At 41.1% G+C, this 26,112-nt stretch overlaps 1 protein-coding gene across 1 annotated transcript in view; it reads right to left on the minus strand.

Annotated features, from left to right (window-relative positions):
- Positions 1 to 26,112, minus strand: part of tenm1 (teneurin transmembrane protein 1) — a gene marked incomplete at both ends in the record, with an annotated part of 169,477 nt that overhangs the window by 21,212 nt on the left and 122,153 nt on the right. The window contains 2 exons of the mRNA XM_083891824.1: positions 290 to 373; positions 3,334 to 3,488. Of these exons, the coding sequence (XP_083747950.1) occupies positions 290 to 373; positions 3,334 to 3,488 (239 nt within the window). The remainder of the gene's footprint in view (positions 1 to 289; positions 374 to 3,333; positions 3,489 to 26,112) is intronic.

The raw sequence follows: 26,112 nt of genomic DNA on the forward strand, positions 1-26,112 counted from the left end.
AAAACGCAAAGGTGGCGTTTTGAGATTTTCCCACTCTGGGACCTGTTTCCCAAAAATAGCATTTAAGTGCCCCCAAAACGCCGGTTCCATGTGGATAAAAAGCCGATTCGATAAAAAAACTGATTCTCCTGAACTCTTTTCATATGTACAGCCCCTAAAGTGACAGTTTGAAGGAATTGCTGTTTCCTCCTCTGCTGCATATTGTGCCAGTGTCTCTAAAAATCGGCATTACCTTGAATAGAAAACAGACCGAGAGTTCATTTGCATGCATGACGTGACTATACATTACCTGTAAAACTATGTTGTTGTCCAGGATATAAAGAGAGTTGTCCAGTGGGTTGATGGCCAGGTCTGTTGGCCACTCTAGACGTACCTGTGGAATGACATGTACATGCACCACACACACACACACACAAAACACAGTAACTGTAATGAGAAAATAGCAAAAAAAAACCTTGGGGGTGATTGGCCACAACAGTCAGTTACAACTGATCCAAATAATATATCCTTAATAACATAGCATTAGGCCTCCTGACCCTCACTGCTCATGCAAAGGTCAGCAGCGGGCAGGGAGCCATCCCTGTGTTTATTCAAGACTCACATAGTCTCTCCTCGGCTATGGTCCAAATGTCAGCCAATAACCATGATCACCGCTTGCTCAAATAACACATGCTGCCCGCTGACACTGTGGGGGTCACAGACAGACAGCACTACACCACTGCACAGCCACGCCACCACCACATCAATGTCTGCCTCGCACAGAAACGCGCGCACCGAGATCTGCGTCCACATGAGAGACGAAGCGCTGTGTCTGTGGGATCAGTGAGGTGATTGATGACTCTGAGAATGGATTGGTAAATAAATGGATCATGTTAAATTGCCACTGACATGTCCAATTATAGGCTCTGTCAAATGAGAGAGTGGAGGGTTCACTCAGAGATCCTATTTTAAGAGGTAGAGAGATTCATCAAGCAGGACTCACCCTGTCCTTAGCTTAGGAGGACACATCAAATCTGTCCAACTTTGCGGTGATGTCTGGTTAAAAAAAAAAAAAAAACTTTTACAAGTTCCTCTGTGATGCACGCAGTGCAGGTCCTGCTCGATATTAAGTTCGGCAAAATAAAATAGTTTATTGCTAAAAACGTCTCTCAGGTGGTTACTGGATTTCCAAACTTATGAAAAATATAATATCCTTATCCTCCTTATCCTCTGTGTTTGTGTGGTCTGTGTGTGTGTGGCAGAAAGAGAGCGAAACAAGTGCAGTCAGGAGGGACTGAATGAATGAATGAATGAATGAATGAATGGAATGAATATACATATCTCTCTCTCTATATATATGAATAATAAAAGAGCTTATTTGTGCACGCTTTGAATTGTGCTTGACAGGTTAATTATTCATAGGGTTGAATACTTGAGGAGGCAGACCATTATATTTGCAAAATGAAATGACAAAAATCCCAAACAACCAACCAGGCAAACAAACAACTCAACCCCTTATGATTAACCAGTGTGTTTGGCTAACCCACTGTGGAACCACTTCCTGTTTTGCGCTTACCTGTCACTACTTTCAGAAGTAGTGAAGAAGAAACAATACTTGATGCAACATCTGTGTGGGTTGACACCAGTGATGAAATAATTTATTATACTGAGATCCTTCGCTAAAGCGGTCATGTCACAGTAGAGAAAAACACAGTTTTTGCATCCAATATCCCTTGAGTATGACTAAAATATAGGTTTTGTTTATATAGGAAAAAAGCACTTATTGAGTAAATTGCTTATGTTCAAATTATATTGTTAAAAATACAAAGTAGGACAATGATAAAGTCTGCAGTAGGAATAAAATACCTCAATGACTTACTACGGTACATCAGTATGATGTTTTTGGCTGATGAGGAGCACCATCTGTGATTTAAGCACGGTGTATGTTACTTCACGACTCCATATGTCAGTTACTCTGTGTCATAATTAGAGTCACAGGGTGATAAGCGGAGGTCTGTGGTTACAGTGTGGTCATCTGCCATCTGCACATTCGGTTCCATGAAAGAAGGACAGCTAATACTAGGTAGTTGCTCTGTACACAGGCGTGTGCCAGAGCTGCAGATGATCCAGAAGGTGTTAAAGTAACCGCTGGCGCACTGATCCAAAACTGATATTGGATATTGTTGGGGAACTGGATTGAGTATTGGTGACAATAAAGCTAAGACATGAGGTCAGTTCACTATGCTATTCTAAGGAAGAGAGAGAACAACAAAACCAAAAGGGTCAATACTTTTTTAGTGGAATTTATCCCATTCTCTAAATGGATATGAAACTTATGACACATCTGGTCCTCCCAAATGTTTATTGTAGCAATGGGATAGATGCCTAGAACTGTTGACAGGCAACACTGGTGTACAGCATGTGGCCAAGAAACAAAACAAAACAGAGATGGTCTTGTATTATTGTTTGCAAAATACGCAGTTCATGTTCAGTCTTTTCGCAGTGTGTCGCAGAAGCTTGTGCTATTTCCACAAATATGTTCAGATAATATTGAAGTTCAATCAATTATCACAATTAGCAGAGAATAATTTACTTTAATATCAACTCCACAGACACAGAGCTTCATGTCTTAGCCTTAGTTACCAAAGTTTCCCTCCAAAGCAGTTTACAGGAACAAACAGATGGAAGATGAATGGGACTGGACGTGGTCAGACATGCTGCAGTGGCCAATAACTAAGAAAGAGGTGGACTGTGCGGTGACATGGGTCCCTTTAAAGAAAAAATAAGACCAGGACTTGTAATTCACCTGGGCAGAACACACACACTCTATTCACATACACAGGCAATTGCATCCCGGTGTGTGGGCAGAGAAACCTCTATAGAGCCAGCACTTCATCTATAATTCATTCTCTGCTCTAATAGGGCTGATATAAGTCAGCAGCGTGATCTGAAGGCTGCCTGATCAAATCTGTGCAGTGGCTGTCTTTGTGTCTTATCACACACACACACACACACACACACACACACACACACACACACACACACACACACACACACACACACACACACACACACACACACACACACACACACACACACCACACCTTTACAAAGTCACAAGTTTCTATAAAAGAGAGCAGGGAATTTAGATTTACACAACGATCAGAGGGAAAGAGAGCAAGAAATAAATAATCATCTATGTGACCTTTCTTGATTTAAATAGCTACAGACTTGTTTTTCTCAAAAACGAGGTAAGAGCAACTCAAATGCAGGGGATGAAACCTATTTCAGAGGGAAAAACAGTGGCTCTATATTTGCAGCATCCACCTAAATTGCACTGCATTATTAGCTTACCTGGCTGATGTCCATGCGTGAATCACAGCTTAGCGGCTGCGTCGACATCAGTCCGTTTGAGCCAATCACGGTGGAAAGCAAACCCCTCTCATTAATCTTCTGGATGGTGGTGCCATCCACAAAGTAGACGACGCCTCTCTTATCCACCGCAATACCTGGGTGGGAGAGAGAGAGAGATAGAGAGAGGCAGAGTGAGGTTTTGGAGAAGTCAGTGAGAGCGAGTGTGGATGCGAGAACAAAAAGGGGAAAAGTAAAAAAAAAGAGGGGGGAACGCCAGTATGAGAGCGAGAAGAGACAAGACAAAAAGAGAAGTGGGAAGGAGTGAGTTAAGAGACAAAGTACAGTGGAGAGAGGAGAGGGCTTTGGAGAGGCATCCAACTCAGTTAGACATTCAGCTCAGCAAGCGTCTGTCTTATCAAAGGCGCTGCACCGCAGAAATGTAATTATATTTCCATTCCAGAGCCCACTAAAGGGATTAGAACAATGCAACTGGAGGAAGAAGCTATTTGTCACATTAGATGTGAGCGGGGGGGCTGCAGTGAACTTTTGACATTTGACGCTTGTGTAAATGTACATTGTAAGTGTGCCTCCATGAGTGTGCATACTGTATATGTGCATGCTCTTTCCCAGATTTGCACAACACATGCTTCGTGAGAGGGTTTTGCTAACATACACTTGAACTGTCCTTGCTGTGAAGGCCCTGTAGTAGACAGTGAGCAGAGAGAGACAGAGAGTAAGTATTAAAGGTCAGGGCAGACAATGAATCATCTGTTATGTATGAGGAGCGACCTTCGTCTTCATCTAATCTCCATACAGAGAAAAGCCCTTTGACTCCACTCCTCAGCAATATAATTCCAAGACGAGTCAACCCTCACCTCTCATACTATACTCTGCCAATCCTCCTTGATTGTTCCTTCTTAGCATCAGTCGCAATAAGCCATATTTCACTATCGCTATCTGCCATCAATGCATGTGGCTCACGACTCTGCCATTTAAAAGACATTTTGTTTATGGTTTATCATTAAATTGCCGGGGCTTAATGATAAAAACCATAAACAAAATCACACACTCCGATCAGCCACAACATTAAACGAGGTAACTGGTTTTGTTTATCTCAAACACGCCTTGAGGGACTTGATGGAGACAAGCATCAATCAATCAAAGAACTACAAGCTGCAAAGAAATACTGTCGGCAACAAAATATACCATAAATATAACATGACAAACAATAGCATGGAGGAAAGAAAACCCCAATATTCACTTTCCTTTTACCTTTTGTTTTGCTCTCCACTTACTCCTGAGGGAAATATCTGGGTTTGTAACTGTTCAGTGCTCCACTATGTTCAATTCATTTGGCTCTTGGAAAGGTAGTTTGCAGTTGGTGTATTTTAGCTTTTGTTTTTTTGGGGAAAAAAAAACAACCGGCTGCAGCTGGAAAACAGCTCATTTAGGTGAGAGACAACCAAAACGTTGAAAGCTGTATGTGGGTAGTTAAAGCCGAGCTGTTTTTGACATTATTGATCAATAATTCCACAATACATTTACAGTATAATGTAAATCAAGTGATCTGAGAGGGACCTAGACTTCTGCACCTCATTTATGCTCATATGCGTTGACTCTACTGATATGCATTATGCAATATCAGTAGAGTCAACTATTTGAGTGGTAACCCAGCTTCAATTCAAAGATGAATGAAAGAGAAAAGACATTTTCAAAATGACAGAAAATTCTTATTTTTTCAACCACAACCTCATAATCAAAATATATGCAACTCATAAAATGAAGCAGAGGAAACTGAGAGGGGCTGGAACCAGTGATATTTGATTATGTTCCATAAAATTAATTACAGTGACTATCAGTATTGTTGTTCATTAAAGTTCTGTCGGTTGACTGAACTTTAATTCTAGATATAGCAAATCTGGCTGCTTTCCCAACACTACTCACAGAAGATAGAGAAAAAAAAAAAAGTTCAGAAAAGGATTCAGAGCGGCCTGACCATGCAGAAGAGCCAGCACATCATAATAAAAATGGACACGATGCAGCTCCAACTACTCCTCCCTCATTCAGTCATCTTGTCTCATTCCCTTTGATTTTCTTTCTCATTCTGTCAGTCTTTCACTTTTCAAACCCTGTCGTCGTAGATTATGTGGGGATGAGTCTGCGCTCACTCGCTAAGCCACATGGATAGAAATCTTCCCCACTCTTTTCCCCAGGCAGCACTAAGGTCTCATCCTCCTTGACATACAATGGCTTTATTTACAGGTGGCTTCATTCAACATGTGCACACCATGCACAAACACGTGCAGACAAACATGCAAACATGGCACGCCGCCACACACTACAAGAAATGTCCTCAAAGTGAGCAACCCTGGAGCGACCCTGAGAGCCATAAATCTTGCAGGTGGAGAGGAGAGGTGGGCAGGAGGGAGGGCCAGGGTCAGTGTGTTTCCTCCAGAGGCCAGAAGGTGAACTGCAGAGCACTCCCTCCTGGCCCCTTCATCATCCCTCTGACACAGACAGATTACAGCACCCATCCCTGCCCCCCCACAACCAACCAACCAACCCCAGTTCTCCCCTCCTCTAGCATCCCCTTGCTCTCCAACCTCACTAACTTGATCTTCTACCGCTCTCACTTCCCTCTCCTTTTTATTTTTTCTTGTTGTCCTTCGCTTTCTTTTTGCTGCTGCTCTCCCTCCTGAAAGTGCTAATCAAATCTGTGGCCTTTGACCCTTCAGTATTGTCTCAGTTCCGTGTCCCTCTGTTTGGCCAATTCTTTATTCTGTGTCTTGTTCATGTCGGCCTTGCCATTTCTCCTCCTGTCACCTGGCATTATGCAGGAAGGACGTCTCTACCCACAGTGCCGTCTGAACCCACTTAGGTCTAAAATTCAGCACAGTCTCCCGGCTTTAAAGCCATCCGCTGATTCCTCCTACTTTCCTTTCACTTTCCCATCCGTTCCTCTTCCTAGCATCCTAAAACTGTCCCTGATCTTAGAGCTCATAAATCCTGCACAAGGACACAATGAGGCAGCCAGGACTCTCTCTCAATACTGATTTCTGTTCTCTCGCTCTCTGTCCCTGGATATTTGTCTTTCTTCTCCCCTGCTTCACTTCTACAGACCATCCTAATTTCCCTCTGTTCTTTCTTGCCTTAATTTGTGATTTCTGACACACTCACAGACACAACAATGAAGAAAGGCTGTTATTATTGCTTCGCGCTGGTAAAGGAATTTACACCAGCTTATGTGTTCTTCAGGAGTATTTTGCCATGTTTATCAAAAATATGGCAGATTAGTCCACATTCTCCTTGTTATGGGGTGGATTTCCTGCTGTTGTTGTGAGTAAAGCTGTGTGCTGGTTAAATAGTTGCAAATGCTCTAGGACCTCCATACACTCCACAATGGACACTCACAAGACATCAAAAGATTTACTGTTTCACCCTGGATGGACCTGGCACTCTGATACTCATATTTAGAAGCTGGCAGACACACCACTGGAGAAGTAATTGAGATAAATCACAACTCCAGAGGGGGGGACGGACATTTGGCTAAAAGCGGGCACGGATTTTATCATAAAAGAAAAGCGAATTAGACTGAGTTGCATTGACCTTGGAAAAGAGAAAAGAAGAGAGAGGAGACAAGGATAGGGTGATACAGCAATGCAATTCACATTCAGCTCAGATTTTAGGAGGGGGAAAAAACAGCAGAAAAGAAAAAGACAGAAAGCACAAAAAGAGGTTGGAAAGAGGAGGTGATAAGACAAAGAGACATGATGAAGAATTGCTTCAATTAACTACAACAGGCCTATCACTCTCAATCAAAGAATCTCTTTGTTCTCTGTCCTTGTCAAAAGAATATCTGTTATAACGGCCCCCAGTGGCACTGCAACACAATCCAATCTGATTAATGCCTCGGAGAGAGGGGTCTTAGAGAGCATCAGTGTTGATTACAGCTATTTGAAGAGAAGAGGCCACCAGGGATTTTCCAAGCAGAAAGCAAGGGAGAGGTGAGGAAAGGTGCAAGGTGAAATATAAGATGAGAGGGATTAATTATAAGATAAGTTGTGGAATGTGTATCTTATTTAGCAGCAACAGCAGACAGCTCTATTGGCATAGAGCAGCATCAGGATGAGGTGCCCTTCGTCACCCTTCGGCAGTAATTTCACCCTTCAAATGCTGACAGCAAAGCTGCTGAAACAGCTGCCTCTATGAATAAAAAGCGAGGCGAGTTGTAAAATTTAAGAGAAAACAAACATATCATTGCCTGTCAGCTGGTGGAGCAACCACCTGAGTGCAAAATAAGCATGTAAGCATATGCTCTGCAAAGGAAAGCTATTTAAAGAATCTGTGAATGGAGGAGAGAGCATATACGACCATGTATGGAAGTTCCATTTACACCTGAAACCACACAACCACAGCACATGTGCACCCAGAGGTGATGCACGACACATACACACGCACGCACGTGCACACACACACACACTAGGCAGCCAGCAGCCTAAGAAGTAGTCATTCAATCTGCCCCAACATAACCCCAGGCTAAGTGTTTGTTAATGCTGTGGAGTGACATATTATTACAACATCTAAATGATGCTGTCTGTAGCTGATTATGGCCTATGGCATTTCTGTACAAAGTGACTCGACATGACCGACAAGTGAATGAGTGTATGTGGACAAATGGACAGTTTCACCTGCACAACTGGCTCCTGTGAGGGATTCTGGCTATAAATAAACTCAACCACATTGGCTGGGTAAAGCCAGGAGGCTTCACTAACAGCTACAGTCCAACAGTGAGTGAAACTGAACAACATCTGTTTCAAAGTCTTCAGCTGGCTGTGTGGTTTAACTGGTCCCTTTCATCATTTCTCCTGGAGGACATGCAACGCTGTTTGTATGCAAAAATATGAATACTTTGTGAAGTTGTGAGTGTGTTGTGTGCAAACCTGTGTTACACCATGCATGTATGCATGCGTGTGGGCAAAGTAAGGTGAACAGATAAGGCATGCCACAGAATCGTGTGTGCGCGTATGCAAATACAGAGCGGATAAATCAGCTTGTGCAGATAAAAAATTCAGACTCCCACCCACCCATGCACGCACCCACCCACGCAAGCTTTTCAGATGACACCGAGGGAAGGAAATAAACCTGTTCACTCAATCTCAGCACTGTGAAATAACGCTTTGCACCACACTGCGTTTGTGTGTGCACAGTTTGGGTGCGAACACGACTGTGCTCCTATTAGTGCATGCAAGGTGTGATGTAATCCATTCTTATATGCTTTAAAACCCTACTTTAAAAAAACGCTGCCGTCGTTCACAGTGATTCTGTGCATTAAATACTGCGCTGTGATCTATAACGCATAATACATCATGTACGTGAACTGTACTTACTCTTAATTTACTTCAAGTGCTGGTTTTAATTGATCTTATTTCCCCCTATCAAACACATATCAATCAATACAAGATAGCACCATAAACAGAAACAGGCATGTATTTCTAGTAGATCTGCAGAAATAATTCATGCATCTTCTTAATTATTCATTAAAGCCCCATAGAACAGACACTGACTTGGTAATTAAGTCTGAATCAGCGACTGTGGCTCATCTAATTATGAAGCACTATAAGTTTGTTAACATATTAACCCGCATTAATTAATTATTGATAGCCGCCTTTATTTTGTAGTTCCAGACTACACATGTACTATGAGGCGAGACGCTGAGCATGCAGAGAACGGGAAGGAGATTTCGCAATAGTTGGATGCTAATTTTTGCGCAGATAAACATTATTTTTTTGTGTGTGAAAACATGTGATGTGGCAGTAATTGCCTTGTTTGATAGCAAAGGAGAGATCCAAAGCAATCACAGAGGCAGCAGACAAACTCAATTATAAAAGCAATTGAAATGCTTTAAACTAGAAAACTCCATGAAAGGCTGAGGGCTTTGGATCTGAGCGAAGCGTCTGAAGATTATGTTGCACTGTTTAGAACATCAAACAAACACAAGGAGGTCTATCAATAGAGGTTCCTTTTCCAAACACGCCATCACAACAACAAGCCACGGAGGCTGTGAAATTGAAGAAAGAAGGAACGGGATCAGATGGGAGGGAAATGCTCTAACGACTGAAAAAGTGGGAAAGAGGCACTAAACTACTATGGATCGCAAATCTGTGTACGCAGCAAAACAAAGTTTCCCACATACAGTACAAAGACATCACAGAAACTGAGCCTGGGGCATTTCCAGTACAGTGTTTATCACAAATAGCTGCCTCTGCAGCCATTTTGCATCCACATTTTCCAAAAGAATTGTGGGATTGCTTCTTTGTTCCTTCTTTGGTCTGGCCATTGGCGTAGTGGAAAGCTGCAGGTGATAATGGTACCCAGGTGCAAACATTTACTGGCTCTGCTTTTATTCCTATCCTCCTGCTCTCCCGTCCTCCCTTTCACACCGGCAGGTTCAAATGGACTGCCAAGCCAAACTGTGCCTGCCACCATCACTCTCTTTATTCATCTTTCTGTCAGTGTGTTTAAAGAATCAAGATAGAAACGACCTGCATGGACACAAGTTCACTATCTTCACCCTCATCAGAATCCTCTCCACTGCTCCTGACTGAGACAAATGCTTCCATCTGTATTTGTGTGAGGGTGTGTGTGTGTTGGCCATTCACCTCAAGTAAATGCAATTTATTCCTCCACAGTGGTAAAGATCCACTCCTCCTGTCACCTTGCCAGGCTCCCAGTGGAGGTTGACAGGCTGGCTGCCAGCAGCGACCATCTCAACCAGTTAAAGGGACACGCGTGTCACATTTCCCATGATCACGCTGACATTGTCAACCTGACATTCTTTTAACAAGGCACCCATAACTAACTCTGCATCAAATCAGTGGGAGAGAAGCAGCGAAGGGACCCAGAGGCTGTCAATCAAAAACAAGCCTGCACAGGCACACAGACCAGCACGAGCGTAGCACCTTTGAAGCACGGGCTCAGCCTTTGGCCTTGAGCCTGCATCTCTTATTGACTCAGGGCTTCATTACACACACAGTGAGCTTCAGTAATCTCTCTGAAGCTTCCTTACACACTCCGACTACAAACAAGGCAGCTGTCAGTCTGCGGTGTTCTGCCTGATACATTACTTGAATGGCAGCCATTTTACAGGTAAATTCTTGTTTTACGTCTGCATAAATCTACCTCTACTAAGCCCTTTGACTCTATTTACTTAAGTCCTCAGTAAATCTTGGCAGTTTGTTGACTGTTTCCTCCCATCCGTCCTATCCAAGTCCTCTTTTGACCCATGTCCATTAGGACAGACAAACCACTTGCTGAGATGGATCGTGTTTTTTCAAAGTACTCCAAGACACATCCATTTATCTGGTACAAAACAAAGCCACAGCAACATGACATTGAATGGAAATGAGGGTTCACTAAAATGAGCCATCTAGCACTGACATCACGCTTCATTTAAAGGTGAAGTAAGTAGTTTATAGTGACATCTAGAGGAGAGGCTGAAATTTACAACAAATAACTGCTCCTCTGCTCACCCCCTCCTTTCCCTGAGCGATACGGTATCCGCAGCCGGTCAAATGTCGTCCTCGTCGTCTACCTCTGTGTCAGCAGATGAGGTTCGTGAGGCGAGGGAGAGGGCGAGCTACCGCGGCCGTAGCAGACGAAGCGGAGAGAGTGGAGTAAAGCGACGCTTGATTTGTTCTCTCGCGTTTGTCCTTACAGGCTCCGGTAGAAACATGGCGTCTCTCTGCTAACAGTGGCTATGCAACCACGGCCCACGACCATGTTATTTTACATGACTTTTTGAAACACTACGAAAATGAAACAAAAACTATTATACATCGACTAGACAATGCAGGAGCACATTATATGTATAAAAAAGTGGATTTTGGGTCATAAATACTACACAGTGTCCCTTTCAGTCATGTTTTAATGCATTTTTTGTTTTTGCCATAGATTTAACTTTTTTTCAACAATGAAAAAATGTTTGATTGTGTGTTTCTCATGTGAATATTATAATAACTAATGAAGTTTCATTATTTTAACAAATTAGCAGAATTTCAAACCTGTTTACGTTCTTGCTGATAAATTTCTCTTTTAACACCAAGCGTATCACAGACGACACGTTTGCGCACTTTGCATCACCGCAATTACATGACGGTGTGTACATTTCCACTGGTTTCTGAAAGCTGAGGAGTGACTTTGTCAAAGCCAACGTGTGGTTATCATGGTAATTTCACTCGTGCTGTTGCAGGAAGCCGGCAAATCAGTGTCTTTGTCACCAGAGAGTTGGAAAACGGCTGTACATAGTTTCCATTTTTTTGGCCTGTTTTTAGACATTGAGACAAAGATTCAAACAAATGTTATTTTAAATGTGTTCTACTGTTCAACTTTTAAATTTAACACACACAATCTGGTGTTAATGTACAACTACAGTGTTCTTTTATATAAATAAAATGTTTTGTTTTTCTTCTTAAATTTCTCTTCTTAAAATTGTTAATAGCGTATTTTAACATGCAGCAAATCGTAGATAACAGCCAGATATTGAAAGTCATTCTGAAAAATGGGCAAACTCATGGGACTCAAAGGATATTTTCTGGTCCTTTTATGGTCAAAATAAGCCCCCCAAAAAGGGTTAAATCAATCACATTTAGATCACACATAACTTGTAGATTAACTTGGCTTTGCAGTGAACGTATTTTGAGATTGTTATTAATACTGTTTGGTGTTTTACAGCCCCAGAGTCCCAAATCAATCATGAAGAATCTTTCTCGTTAGACTCAAGATCACAATAGTTAAGGGAGAAACTTAAGTTTAAATGACCTACTACATGGTCACATATCCTGATGAGCAGTCTCTTGTGGCCTTGAAGTAATGATTACACAGAAGTAGTGTGACCTTGTTATAGCACATAAAAACCTCCTACAGGGCTCTACAGGGCTCTCACACCAAAAGCTGTTTCAGCATTGCACAGAGCAACATTATCTCCATTGGTGAGACGAGCTGCGCTTCCCCAGCCAGCTTTGTAAGCTATATTGCTCCTCAGCACTGGATGTAGATGTTTTTCAGTTAAAGGTCCCATAGAAAGTGTGATTTCCATGTTTTTGTACTGTAAAGCATATCTGGGTACTTTATACTCTGAAAATATAAAAGTGCTCAATCCACAGAGAAATCCTCCCAGTCCGTATCCAAAAAACGGTGCCTAAATAGAAGCCATAAAGACTTTGTGATATCACATCACAACAGTTACTGCTCTAAGCTATGCCCCCAGCATGTCCCACCTGGTCCCACGTCCGAATGCTAACCTGTGATGTGCTTTATTTTAGTCGGGCTCTTTGTGCTTTGTTTGGTCTCTTTGATAATCCTCTCAGCCTTTTTCTTATGCCTTTGTTGTGCTATTATTTTTTGAATTCTTGGATCACCTTTGCTGTTTCAGTTTCCCGTTTCATCAAAAGTGAGACACTGGGACTTAAAACCAGTTATTATTATGGCTGTGTGTGTGTGTGTGTGTGTGTGTGTGTGTGTGTGTGTGTGTGTGTGGAGTGCTTGTTCACAAATAAGGAATGCAATCTACTGCCTGGAAATGGCACTTTGGCTTTGTTTCCATAATTGCTGCTAGAGCTGAAACGATTAATCGATGAATCGATTATTAATCGATTACTAAATTAATGGCCAACTATTTTGATAATCGATAATCAGCTTTTTTCATGATTAAAACAAGCTTTCTGATCGTTTTAGCTTCCTAAATGTGAATATTTTGCTCCACATAAACAAAAAAATCCTTAAAACTGAATCATTTTGGTCTGTGAACAAAACAAGACGTTCAAGAACAAGAACATCATCATTTCCAGGTTTGACAAACACTGATCAACGTGTTTTTAATATTTTATGACATTTTATGAACCAAACGATTCGACAGATTAATCGATTACGAAAATAATCATTAGTTGCAGCTCTAATTGCCGCTCATACACACAACATACACACACACAAAGCATTTTTCTTCCATACCTTCCCCATGTATGCTTTTTTACCTAATGTCACTGCTGGTCTATCATGTGTAGTGCCAATGACACCTCCACCTGGTCCAGTGGTGATACGTTTTCCCAGCTGCCAAATAAGCCATTTCACTGCAGAAGTCCTGCTCTGGTGGAAACACACGCACTAGCAGCTGAGTAAAGCGAGCTGGAGGCAGGAGCGTTGGACTCCATCAGTAGTGATGGTCACTGCAACCCTGTCAGATGATTCGAGGGTCTTCACTGTAAGCCAGCCCAAGGCTCTGGTGCAAATCAAATCAATCCAAACCATGACGGTCCAAATCATCTGTCCTGGTCCATCAGATTGGGTCATTTCAATCATGACTGATCCCCTTTTTTTACATTTGCCCGTGAGTTTTGCAAAACTACTATTGTACGCCATAGTCAGCTGTGTGTGGTTGGTCTGACAGTGCATCATTCAGAGAAGTCTGCTCGTTTACTAAAGTGTAAAATGCCATGTCTGGAAAGTTAAATCTTATGATATCTGACGATGACAGTAGTTACTATAGAAATGACTGGGGTGAGGTTGTCAAACTTTACAGTTCTCCTGATAGTGGAGTAAGAAAAATCCCAAGCATGGCAGTTAGCAGGTTATACAAGAAGTGTTGTGTGGTGACAACATGCTTTGTATTCTGGACTTCATTCTTCAGTTCAGTTTTTGAAAGTGACTTCAAATTGATATAACAGGGAACTTTCAGCATGAATATGCAAGAACGAGTTTCCTTGAATTTGTCTTAAAGAAGAAACAGAATTAAGAGTTGGACCATTTGAATATTTCCAATTTTCTTTTTTTAATCAAAGAGAATGAAATCATGAATCATCAGAATTCTTAATGAAGATTAACACATCCTGGAAACGGACTCTCTCATGTGTCACAGTGTAATATAGCGGAACAGGCTTAACAAACTTTTGTAGAGGTGATTGAATAGTTTTTCGGAGTCCTGCCGCTGTCAGGCAGAGTGTTTGGCTGTCACAAAGTCAGCAATAAATGTACAAACAGGACGTGGGCCGTATCTCTGCAATTCTTTCTCCAATCATGTAAAAATTGCTCACTGGCTGGACAAGTCCCTGAATTACCTGTGCGCTTTATTTGATGCTTTTCCTCGGCCCTCCAGATTTGCCCCTGGCAGCTTTATTATTAGCATTAGTTTTTGGAGAAACGAGTCTCTGGCAGATTCTCATATTGCAGCTGCTCAGTGATGCACACAAACTATTGCCAATCTTCTAATTATCATGGATGCTGCAGTGACAGAACAAGATGTGGTGGAAATAGCATGACCCAATGACTTTTCTCTGTTTTGCATTATCACGGAGTATGCTGCTGTTTGCCTTGCTGTGTGATTAATTCATGTGTGTATCATTAATGCAGGAATGTCCAGGGGCAAAGACAAAAGCCCGGTCAATGTGAAATGAGACACGGGAGCAGGCTGTTGAAAAGCGCGTACACATACAGCATGCACACACTCACACATAAACTAAATCTTGGAGATAAAAACACAGAGTGACTTATCTGATGCCCTTGTTTTGCGAAGTAGTGCTCTGTTTAAACCAACAGAAACAATGATCGTTGACCCTCAGAGAGGGAATGCAGCCACAGGGCCAGTTTAATATGCAGATGAGGTGTGGGACTGGCACACACTGCAGGATTTAGCTCTCGCTCTCTCTTTATCCATTTCATTCACTTCCCTGCTCTCACTTTCCTCCCATTCCTCATTTTTCACTATTAATTTCATTTTTTTTTTCCTGTTGCACTCACTTTCTCTCTCTCACACACACTCTATTTCAGTTGTGAGCTCCTTCTTTGTCTCTATCAATTTAATCCTCTCCCCCTCTCTCTCGCTCTCTCGCTCTCTTTCTCTATTTCGCAACAATCACTCTGCCCTAAACGCTATGGGAGCCAGAGGTAGAATAACAATGGCATATTCGTTCCAAAGTTAAAACACAAAGCAGCTGGCACAGAATGCTGCACAGCCTTAAGAGATCTTATAACTTCACTGATGCAGCCAGCAAACACAGTTTGGTAAGTGGCAGGATTGGGGAAAGTGAAATGCAGGCTGCAGCGATAAGAACTGTGCATTTACAGCACACGACCTCTCATATATGAATCCTCTGCTGAAGGAGGAGGGGGGTGGTGGTATTTGCAGAGTTAATGGTTTGAGGATGGCCTCGCTGACAGCATGAAATGCTTCATTCATACTAATGAAACAAACTGGGGAATGCTCCTAATCACACCAATGCCATTTTTTGCCATTTCCCTACATAACACTTGCCGGTGACCAGTGTGCGAGGATATTCCCGAATTTCGGGTATCTCAGAAAACAAGTTAAAATGTAACCTTAAAAACATGTTTGAGTTCAAAACAAACAGCCTAGAGGCGCTGTAGACCAATTTGATGCAGTGGCGTAAGTATCGGCGGTGTAACTAATATTTGCACTGGGGCCTATCACCATGATGTTATGCTGCTGATTTGATGTAATTACTTTATCGTCCAGCAAAGGGCGCTGTGATCATGACTTGGCCTTATCCACTCTTGGACCAAAAACAAGACAGTGAGGTTATATTGTTTGGTTTTTTTCTGTGAAAATGGAGGACAAGCGGAACCATCCACCTGACACAAAGGCGTCTGAAAAGCAGTGTGTGGTAGTTTTTTTTTCTGATTCTACACCATAAATAACAAATACCTGAAAACATTTGATGGTATAGCACGCCACTTAACATTCAGACCATGACAACCCTCATTCCTAATTTGCTTATATATATATATTTATAAGTACACCAAAATACAAAGAGGACCTGCAAATTAATTGCCCACAACTTCAGCTCCAGTAACTCAATCACATGCAGACAAACAAATAAACCCACCAGATAACATAAAAAAAGAAGAGTAATCTGCTTATGAGGGCTTGAAGAACATTTGAAATGCTTGATTCATACTGATGAAACAAACTGGGGAACGATTCATGCCATGTTTTATTTATCTCCCTAAATGAGACTGGTCCTTGCCCAGTGTGTGATGGTAATAAATATGTATTATGTCATATATTCTTCTTATATATTAACCATCAGCTAAGATGGATACTGTTACAAAATGAATGCCTGGCTATCCTGTGAGCCATGTGAAGCAAATTTACCCCTGGCCGTGTCTCTCCTTTTTAAACTCTCTGACTGTTCAACATGCTAATGTCCGCGACCAGCTTTAAACACCATACTGCTTCATTTGTCACCCTGGCCCTGCTGATGGCATGTAGTAGCTGTGAGGCTGAGTGAGACGGGGACAAATGTGTTGTGTCGCTCAGTGCTGGGGGAAGATAGAGATGGAGGAAGAGACAAAAAAAAAAAGCACAGGAGAAGAGAAAAGAAATGGAGTGAGGGAGAGGCTATTGGGGCAGGAGGGAGAAATGTGGTAGCAGCGTGTCAGCTTCTGATAAGGGCATTAGTCTGCCCCCTGTGGGTCAGAGTGAGAGACCAACACTGCAAGCACTAACACTAGCACAAGCGCGCGCACACACACACACACACACACACACACACACACACACACACACACACACACACACACACACACACACACACACACACACACACACACACACACACACACACACACACACACCTCTCTGTGGATGTCAGCTTTGCTGTTTGGGACTAGTCAACAAAAAATAGATAAGACCTGCACATTGCAAACAACAACTAAACTCTCCTTCACTGGAGTCACTCTAATGTCCTCTGTCCAAACCGACACATCAAACAGAAGTATTTACATTCACGCGACCATTATTATATATTAACACACCCAATGTCAACGCAGTGAACAGACACAAGTACAGAGATTCAAGCTAAAGCTTTCACGTCCCGTGGGACTGGAGACTCTTTCATGTCAGACATGAAATCCTTTCTAAATGGAGCAAGGCCGTTTATTTACCATGCTAATTGACTGCAGAGCTGCATGTGGAGCCAACTCTAAACAATGCCCCAGATCTTGTATTCATAAGTGAGCGTTGAAGGACACAAGATAATCCCTGCATCTTAAGCTTTGGAGAGACTGTAAAATTGGGCAACAACAGTGTGCTGAATAGTGCTGCAACACTGTTGGCTAAATGAAAATTATGGATTACTATGTAACAACTGTTTGCTGTGTTGTAACAATATTGTGTGTCACAGCAGGCCAAATGCAGCTATGTCAACAGTAGGACACATGGATGAATCATCGGAGAGGCGAGAGAAGGGAGTGGAGCAAACTGAGGAAGCCTCTAATTTTGAAGAGGACACAAGACAAAGATCAATGCTGCAGAATCACCGCGGCACAGCTTCAAAAAAGGAGGAAAAAAAAGACAGATATTTCTCAGTGAAGTCTACCACACACATTACCATTGGTAAGAAAGTGCGAAGAGGAGGAGGAGGAGGAGGAGGAAGAGGAAGAGTGCAGGTTGTGGCAGATGGATGACAGGGAACCCGGGGACTCCAGGCAGAAATCTCCAGAGCCTTTATGAGACAACGGTCATAGAAGAGAGTCTGAAGTGCAGTAAGTCAAAGAGTATAAAATACTTGACTTCGAGAAAAGGAGTCATGGGACAGAACAATCTATTACAGAGATGCTGCCCTGCTCTAAAGTACAAGTGGCCCATGTGCTGGGAAAATAGTCTTAGAATTGTCTGTCAAATTCTAACAGGAATCCATTCTCATCTTCTTTTACTTCTGATCTTCTTTTCTCTTTGCAACTAAAAAGTTAAAGCTCACATAGAGTGGCCCTGTTGCACATATATGTGAGTTATGGAGGTCTACTTACATACATTAACTTGTTTTTATGGTCAAAAACCTCCTAGTTGCTGTAAACGAGCCGATAGAAATCCTATTTTCTGACGCTGTTCCCCAGCCGCGATATTTCAGACTCAACTCTCACACCCAGAAGACAGACTGTGTTGTGATTGGCCAGCCAGCGTAAAGGCTTCTCAACTGTCTTGTGATTGGCCAATACCCGGAAGTGACATATTCAGCACACCCGCTCTCAGAAGCACAGCTCCCCCCTCTGGAACGGTGGATGCACTGCTACTCATTATCAAAACATTGTTTTAACTCGTGAAACACCTCCTCAACGGACTTTCTTCTTCTTCTGCGGTTCAATGTACGCAACCGGATGTGCCCGGACTAGTGCCCGGATTCATAAGTGAGGAGAACTGCTGTTTACGTAACTGGACCTGGTTTTTTCAGAGATCTCGCTGAGCCCGAGATTACAATACAACACAGCGTTCTCAGCAATGGCTGAACTGTTTGTTTTGAAACTTCAGGGCTTCTTAACCAAGGTAATGACGCAGATACACACTAAAAAACATCGTTAATTGGAACTTCCGGTCTAGGTCCGCTTTAAGGAAGAAATAACAGATCTGCTGTCCAATCCGAAGCTACTTTATATGTCGAGCCAGTGACATGTGAAGAGTGGAGTCACTTCTGCACTACATTTGTTTATTATGCTCTATATTGACTGGCTGCCTGCCTCCAACATCAGACTGCACATGCACAAGCAAGTGTGTGTGAGTGACAGGAGAGGCCATCGAGGACTGTGGGTATGGCGTGAGTGACAGCCCTGTGGCTAAATCTCCTGTGCGACCTGGGGACTAAGAGTGGGCCCCGTGTGTGGGTGTGATTGGTGAGGGCAGTAAAGTGATTATTTCCTCTTCCTAGCAGCACATGTTTTTGGTACAATGCAACCCCCGGATGTCCTATTTTCCAGGCTTTTCCAGACTACAGTATATGATGTCAGCCATAGAGTGACCTGATTCCACAGATGCTGGCTGGTGGAAACATAAAAAAACATAATAATAATAATGTATCGTTACAACCTCCGGAAAACAACAGACGCAACATTTGACACTCCTTCACAAAAAAACTAGTGCACAAGCTTTTATTGCATCCGTGATGAGTTCAGAGGCCCTGAGCAAAGAAGCACTGCTTTAAGAATGGTTTTAAAGAAAATATCGGCAAGTAGAGAAACTATTAGAGGTAGGATATCCGTGTAGGAAACAACATTATGGTACAGTAACAGTGTGGTAATAATTATTTAATAGGGAGGTAATATTATGGCCAAGTTATCTAATTTCTAAAGTCAAAATCATCCTCCTTATGTCCGACATGCATTTTCAACTGTTATTACCAAGCTATTACTTGGTGATTACTATAGAAATCCTACTATTACTTACCACACTGTTATCATACTACCACTGTAATGTAGAGTGTTACCCAGAATTAAACTCATGTTCTGCAGAAACTACAACTGATCTCATTAGCTAATCTACACACACCATGATGACATTGATGAACGAGAGGCAATGTTGGTCCTTCCTCCCTGACATCGTGCCAGCTTTAATCCTGTCTCTCATATTCATGTTCATCACTGTTCCTCACTATATAGTATACAGTATATATATATACTGGCAAACTGTCCAGGTTGCACCCCGCCTATCGCCCTATGTCAGCTGAGATAGGCACAGCACCCCCCACAACCCTGGAGGATAAAGCGGTAGATAATGGATGGATGTATATACATATATAAATATATATATACATATATATGTATGTATATGACTCATCCACCAGTCCTGTAGCTAGTATGTGGACCTCACAAACTGTCCGGTGTGGTTTTCTGCTGTGTGCTCAGAGATGGTCTTCATACCTCAGTAATTACTGACTATTTGAGTTATTTTCTATCATTTCAAAAAGCATCTATGCCCAGGGAACTGCAACTTGCTTGATATTTTCTCCCTTTCAAAACATTCTCTGTAATCTCTGGAGATGCTTTTTGTGTGCGTGCATGTCTTTATTGTTTTACTTTTAGTGTTTTCATTGTGCTTCTGTATCATCGACTGTATGGGTCAACTGTTAATTAGTCCTTGTGTGTATATATATATATATATATATAATATATTATTATAATATTATTATAGTCTCCTCTCTTCCCATTTGAGTTTTTCTTTTTTTTTTTAACGTTTAAATTGTATAAATTTCTCCACTGTGTTTTGGGCACCACTTGTGATGGTTGTGAGGAAGTCCTGAGGTCATTTGTCACTTCAATGAGTGCCTTTCTGCACAGAGTTTGCATTACAAATCACTAGTCGCTAGTTTGCTTGTGTCGTGCGAAAAAATGAAACCACAGCAGTTTCATGCAGCCGTACAGCGATGACTCGGTCCACATAGAGGAGGTACTAATGTAATGGAAAACCAACCATGCCAAGCCATGCTGAGGCGAGCTGGGAACATGTTGTGGAAAAATGGCAAAAGAGAGAGCCTCAGCCCCCTGGCGGACTGTGACGGCACTGCAGGTGGATCTTTTAGTTTTAATTTTCATTTCGGTAATTAAGTTTCCAATAACCATAAAATATGTATGATTAGTTAAAGGGACACTGTGTAGTATTTATGGGTTTATATGACCCAAAATCCACTTTTGTATACATATTATGTGCTCCTGCATTGTCTAGTCGCTGTATAATATTCTTTGTTTCATTTTCGTAGTGTTTCAAAAAGTCATGTAAAATAACATGGTCGCGGGCTGCTACTGCATTGCCACGACGCCATGTTTCTACCGGAGCCTGTAAGGACAAACGCGAGAGAACAAATCAAGCGTCTCTTTACTTGTAGCGGAAGTCCCGCCTCCACTCTCTCTGCTTCGTCTGCTACGGCCGCGGTAGCTCGCCCTCTCCCTCACCTCACGAACCTCATCTGCTGACACGGAGAAAGACAACGAGGACGACATTTGACCGGCTGAGGATATACCGTAGCGCTCAGGGAAGGGAGGGGGTGAGCAGAGGAGCAGTTCTTTGTTGTAAATTTCAGCCTCTCCTCTAGATGGCACTATAAACTACTTACTTCACCTACAAAGGAAATTAAACTTGCTATTTGTAAGTTAACTTAAATTAAATTAAATTAAAATAAATTAAATTAAATTAAATTAAATTAAATTAAATTAAATTAAATTAAATTAAATTAAATTAAATTAAATACTGATTCATATTAAATGTACTCAACCATTCCAATTTGCTAGACTTTGTTTTAGAAAATATCAAAAAAAAATGTTTTCAGATACAGAGATGAAGAGGCTCTAATTTAAAAATACTAAGGTTAATTCCTGACTGTTTATGAGATAGATAACTCAGGTTTTGGTGTCAAATTTACAGTGGTTACAGTATTGGTCAACCCTCTGCATTTTTTATCCACATGGGCTTATGACTTGCCAAATTGCCTTTGACTCTGTTCATACAGAAGGATTTAGTTTTAGTCTTAATATACAGTAAGCCCGAGTGCAATTGTCATATAATGAGTGACTGCTTTTTTTTTTTTTTTAACTGATATCTCATCCAAACTCCACCAAAGTCAGCACTGCACACACTGGTGCCATTAGTAACCTGCCAAGTTTGAAGCCTGTCACTCAACCCGTTGGACAGTTATGCGATTAACAGACAGACCTTCCTTGCAATTATAGATATGTGATAAGTGATAAATGATAGGATATGCCTCTCTGATTATTATAAAAGTGCTTTCTAAAAATCTACTTTATATTCCTTGTAAATGTGTCAATTCATTTCATATTTGAAATGAAAGCTTTGGGCACATTTATAACTCAGTCTAATTATCACAACAGTGTAAGACAGCACTCTGCGCAGTAATACATCAGAAAAGAAGGGACAACAGGATGAGAGATAATTTCTATTTGTGGCCTATACCTGAACATCACCACGTCTGAATTAAGGCTTGCTATTCATGTAGACCTATCTCGTAATAAATAGTGTGAGACAGAACAGGAGGCCAAAGAGGCAAAAATAGAAAACCAGTTCTCTGCAGGTAGTTCAGCTGCTGCAAACCTTACTTCATGTAACATTAGAACATTTCTCTCAGGAGCAAATTACATACCGTACGTTTAAGTTCAGGTGGATGGATTATTAGAGTTTGTTTCTCAAATGATCCTTTTGACCTTTGTTCGAAGTGTAAGCTACATATACTTTACATTTTCATTGCTTTCAATCCCACTGCATGGCAAGGGCTGTTTATTTATGACGACCACACAGGCAAAAGCAGAATAAGGAAATTGTGAAGGGGGTAATGAATGAATGAATAAATATGTGGTGCAGTAAATAGAAGGTGCTGATATCTTCTCCCATATCCTACTTCCTATAGTTGAGCTAACAGGCAGGCCAGAAGAAAGGAAATATAAATGTAATGCAACAGCAAAGAAGACACATTGCTGGAATCCACTCCTGTCAGCAATGAAAAAAGGTCAGAGTGATTAACCAATTTAAATCGACACTCTGGGCTTATTTAAATGTATGCGCATTAATTCAAATAGCATAAACTGGGCTGCAACTATTGAACTGAACTTGTAGACTTATAGGCGTATAAGAAAAGCTGAACATGACAGACCTATTTTGGTTGCGTTTCGTCCTTACATGTGCCATTTTCTCCTGTAACCCAGGGGAAGTCACGCTCACCTTGTTAGTCAGGCTTTTTCTTTACCTTTCTTGTCATGACTATTCTCATATTCTCATGTCCAGCTTCTCCCTATTCACGACAAATTCCACTGAGTATCTCCAAAATGACTGAACCAGAATCCCACTGGATGGTAAAGTGTGCAGCGCATGCACATTATATAATGTACTCTATAATTGTATTTCTGACAATCACGGTGACATGAATGCAGAGCTCAGGCTTTAATTACCTGAGTCTACATGGTGTTTAAGTACAATGTTGTGGGACAGTGTCACCGTCAATGATCATGAGAGGAAAACAAATCCAAAGGATTTTTTTTGTAAATCGGGCTTTATGGATGGGTGAGTCAGTCCAACCAAGAATAGACTGTTCCATTTCCTGGGCTCTACATGCAGTCAGCAGTCAGTGGACTACAAAGCAGACACAACAGAGCCCCCCTCTCCCCCTCCCCCCCTTAATTCATCAAAGCAAGATAAGCATAGATCCAACTAACAACATTTTTAATGGCCTTTTCTATTGATGTGACATGACAGTAAGCCAGCATGCATAACTGGAACTGAAAATGGAACACCTGAATAGACTGAAGCTATAATTACTGGTTTTATGGGCCATACTTTTTGCTTTTCCTGCTGTGAAATTGCGAAATATCTCCTGCATGAAAGGTCTAGTCTCTGAGAGGTAATTTCCTTGTTGTAAAGTCAACATTTTGTAAACTACTTATTTTTAAAGCTGAAACAGACAACTCTTTGTCATAAAGCTGTCACTATGTTAAAAATGACTGCACAGTGTAATGGTGACGGGGAAATGATACAATCCACACGTATACAAGTCTTGCTTGTAATTGGTCAGTGGGATACAGTTCCAAGATCTTAAGGGAATAGCGTTCACGTGACCTGCTTATCTATCATGTTTTTTTCTACATGTATGCTTATTATGACACAACACCAGTGTCCTTATACCAGCTGCTAGTGCTGTGTCTTTCCACCAAACAGGAATCATTATTAACACAAATGTTGTCTGTTGCCTCTTGAAGGCAAATCACCGGATGACTGGAAAATGGAACAAATGATGCTGGTTGGTTGTAGAACATTCATGGAAGGTCAAGAAGTAGAAAAAAAAAGCACAACCACAATGTTTCTATCACGTTTTGATAGTTAGTTAGTACATTATTCAGCATTAATTAACTGTTTAATATATATTAACAATCATTATTATGTATTACTTACTGCAGTACCACGAGTGGCCACCATGACAACATTGTCTTCAAAGCAGAGGGGGCATCAGCACAGCATTAGTAAATGATCAATTCAGACCTACATTGATTGTTTATTAATGCTCATCCAGGAAACATGTACACCATAAAGTGAATGATTAGTAGATGCATTAGTTAGCTGTTATTTAATGCTTAGTCACTCCAAATAAACACCATGAGTAAATAATTACTACATTATTAACAGCTTACTAATATATTAACTAATGTGTTAATTAATGCTGTGTAATGCACACAAAATGATAACTAATTACAGTATTAAACTTTTATTATATAGTTTAATAATTTATTAACTAATGTTGACCAGTAAACATTAATTAACTTCCTAATGCATTAACTAATATGTTAACTAATGCTAATTAATACATATTAATGATTGTTAATATATTATTAAATGTAAAAGTTAATTAAAAATGTACTAAGTAACATTAATTAAGGGACCCTTATTGTAAAGTGTTATCAATGTGTTTATTGCTGCAGAATGGGCTTAGAGTTGACGCGTAATTGTATGAATTATGGGAAACGAAAGCTTTAAATTACTGTATTTAATGCAGCCATAACATTAACATTGCTGAGGCACTTGAATAGTCATTTGAATAATAAAGACTTTCAGCAACATAAATACCAGAGCAAATTGAATCACCAGGGGTCTGTGCTGTAATTGTCTTTAACTGACAATGTAGCATGTTTTCTATACAGTCATTAGTAATTTATAAGCATATTTCTGAATATGAAAAAGAACATGGCCTTTTTTTTTTACTGATATCTAGTCTACATTATCTTGATTGCACATATTAGAGCACAACATTTTGTCCAAGTTCGGATAACGAATGAGTAATATTATGTGAGCACAGTGCTGCTGTGAAATCAAATGACACACTCTCCTATAAAAGATAATTATGATAATACTGCACTTAAATGAGAACAATGTTCAAAGTAGAGTTGTTGCCATAGTGATAAGCATGTAGTTTGTGCCCTGTGACAAACGTATTCTCTGCTTTAATAGGCAAGGACTGCAAATATTGTATTCCATGATGTGAAATACCAGCATTTAAAAAAAAAAAATGAAATCTGTCATTACATAAATATTATATCTATAATATTAATCTTACATAAAGATTTTTAACTTTCTTATGATGTGTTTTCTAATTCTGGCAACAGTATTAGTATTGTATTGTATTGAAATATCAGCTTTTGAAGATGGGAGACAGTGGGGAGTAAGCACCGCAAGCCATAAGCAGCTGCCTCCATGACGTGCCTCCCTCACCTGCAGAGAGATGGATTTTGCCCAACACTTCGAATATCCAAATTAATTAATTAAATCACAGATACCTACATACGTAGTTACCATATCACAACATACAGAAATGGAAAGGAGAGGCACTAGATTATTTACATGATATAAGCCATGTATGCATTATTGAGATGATATCACTCTTCCAGCTGAGCTTTTCTAACTCCAGCTGCAGGTGCATCACACTCACAGACATCCTGTCCTCCAGGAGGCAGCAGGTGAAACTGGTAAAACATGTCTCTGACCCTCAGCACCAGTTCCACCCAAGGCTGTGTTCTTTCTCTCCCTCTCTGCTCCCTGTGCGCCAACAGCTGCACCTCCAGTTCCCAGTCTGTGAAGTTTCTGAAGTTCACAGATGACACCACCTTCATTTAACTCATCTGTAGTGGGGATGACTTAGCTAACTGGAGATTGACCATCTGGTGAAGTGAAGCAGGTCGACTAACTTGGAGCTGAAGACACTGGAGATAGATGTGGACAGAAAAATCCCAGCCTCCTCCATCACCCTGCAGGGCTTTCCCTTCTTGGGCACCATCATCACTCACAACCTCAAGTGGGAGCTAAAAAAAAAAAAAAATCAGCTCTCTAACAAAGGAAGTACAACAGAGCATGTGCTTCCTGCGGCAGTCAAAAAAAAGTTAACCTGCCAACGACATTGACGGTGCAATTCACCGCTGCAATCATTGGGTCCATCCTCACACCCTCGCTGTCTG

This window comes from Microchirus variegatus (assembly GCF_963457635.1).
Source record: "Microchirus variegatus genome assembly, chromosome: 6".
Lineage (NCBI taxonomy): Eukaryota > Metazoa > Chordata > Actinopteri > Pleuronectiformes > Soleidae > Microchirus > Microchirus variegatus.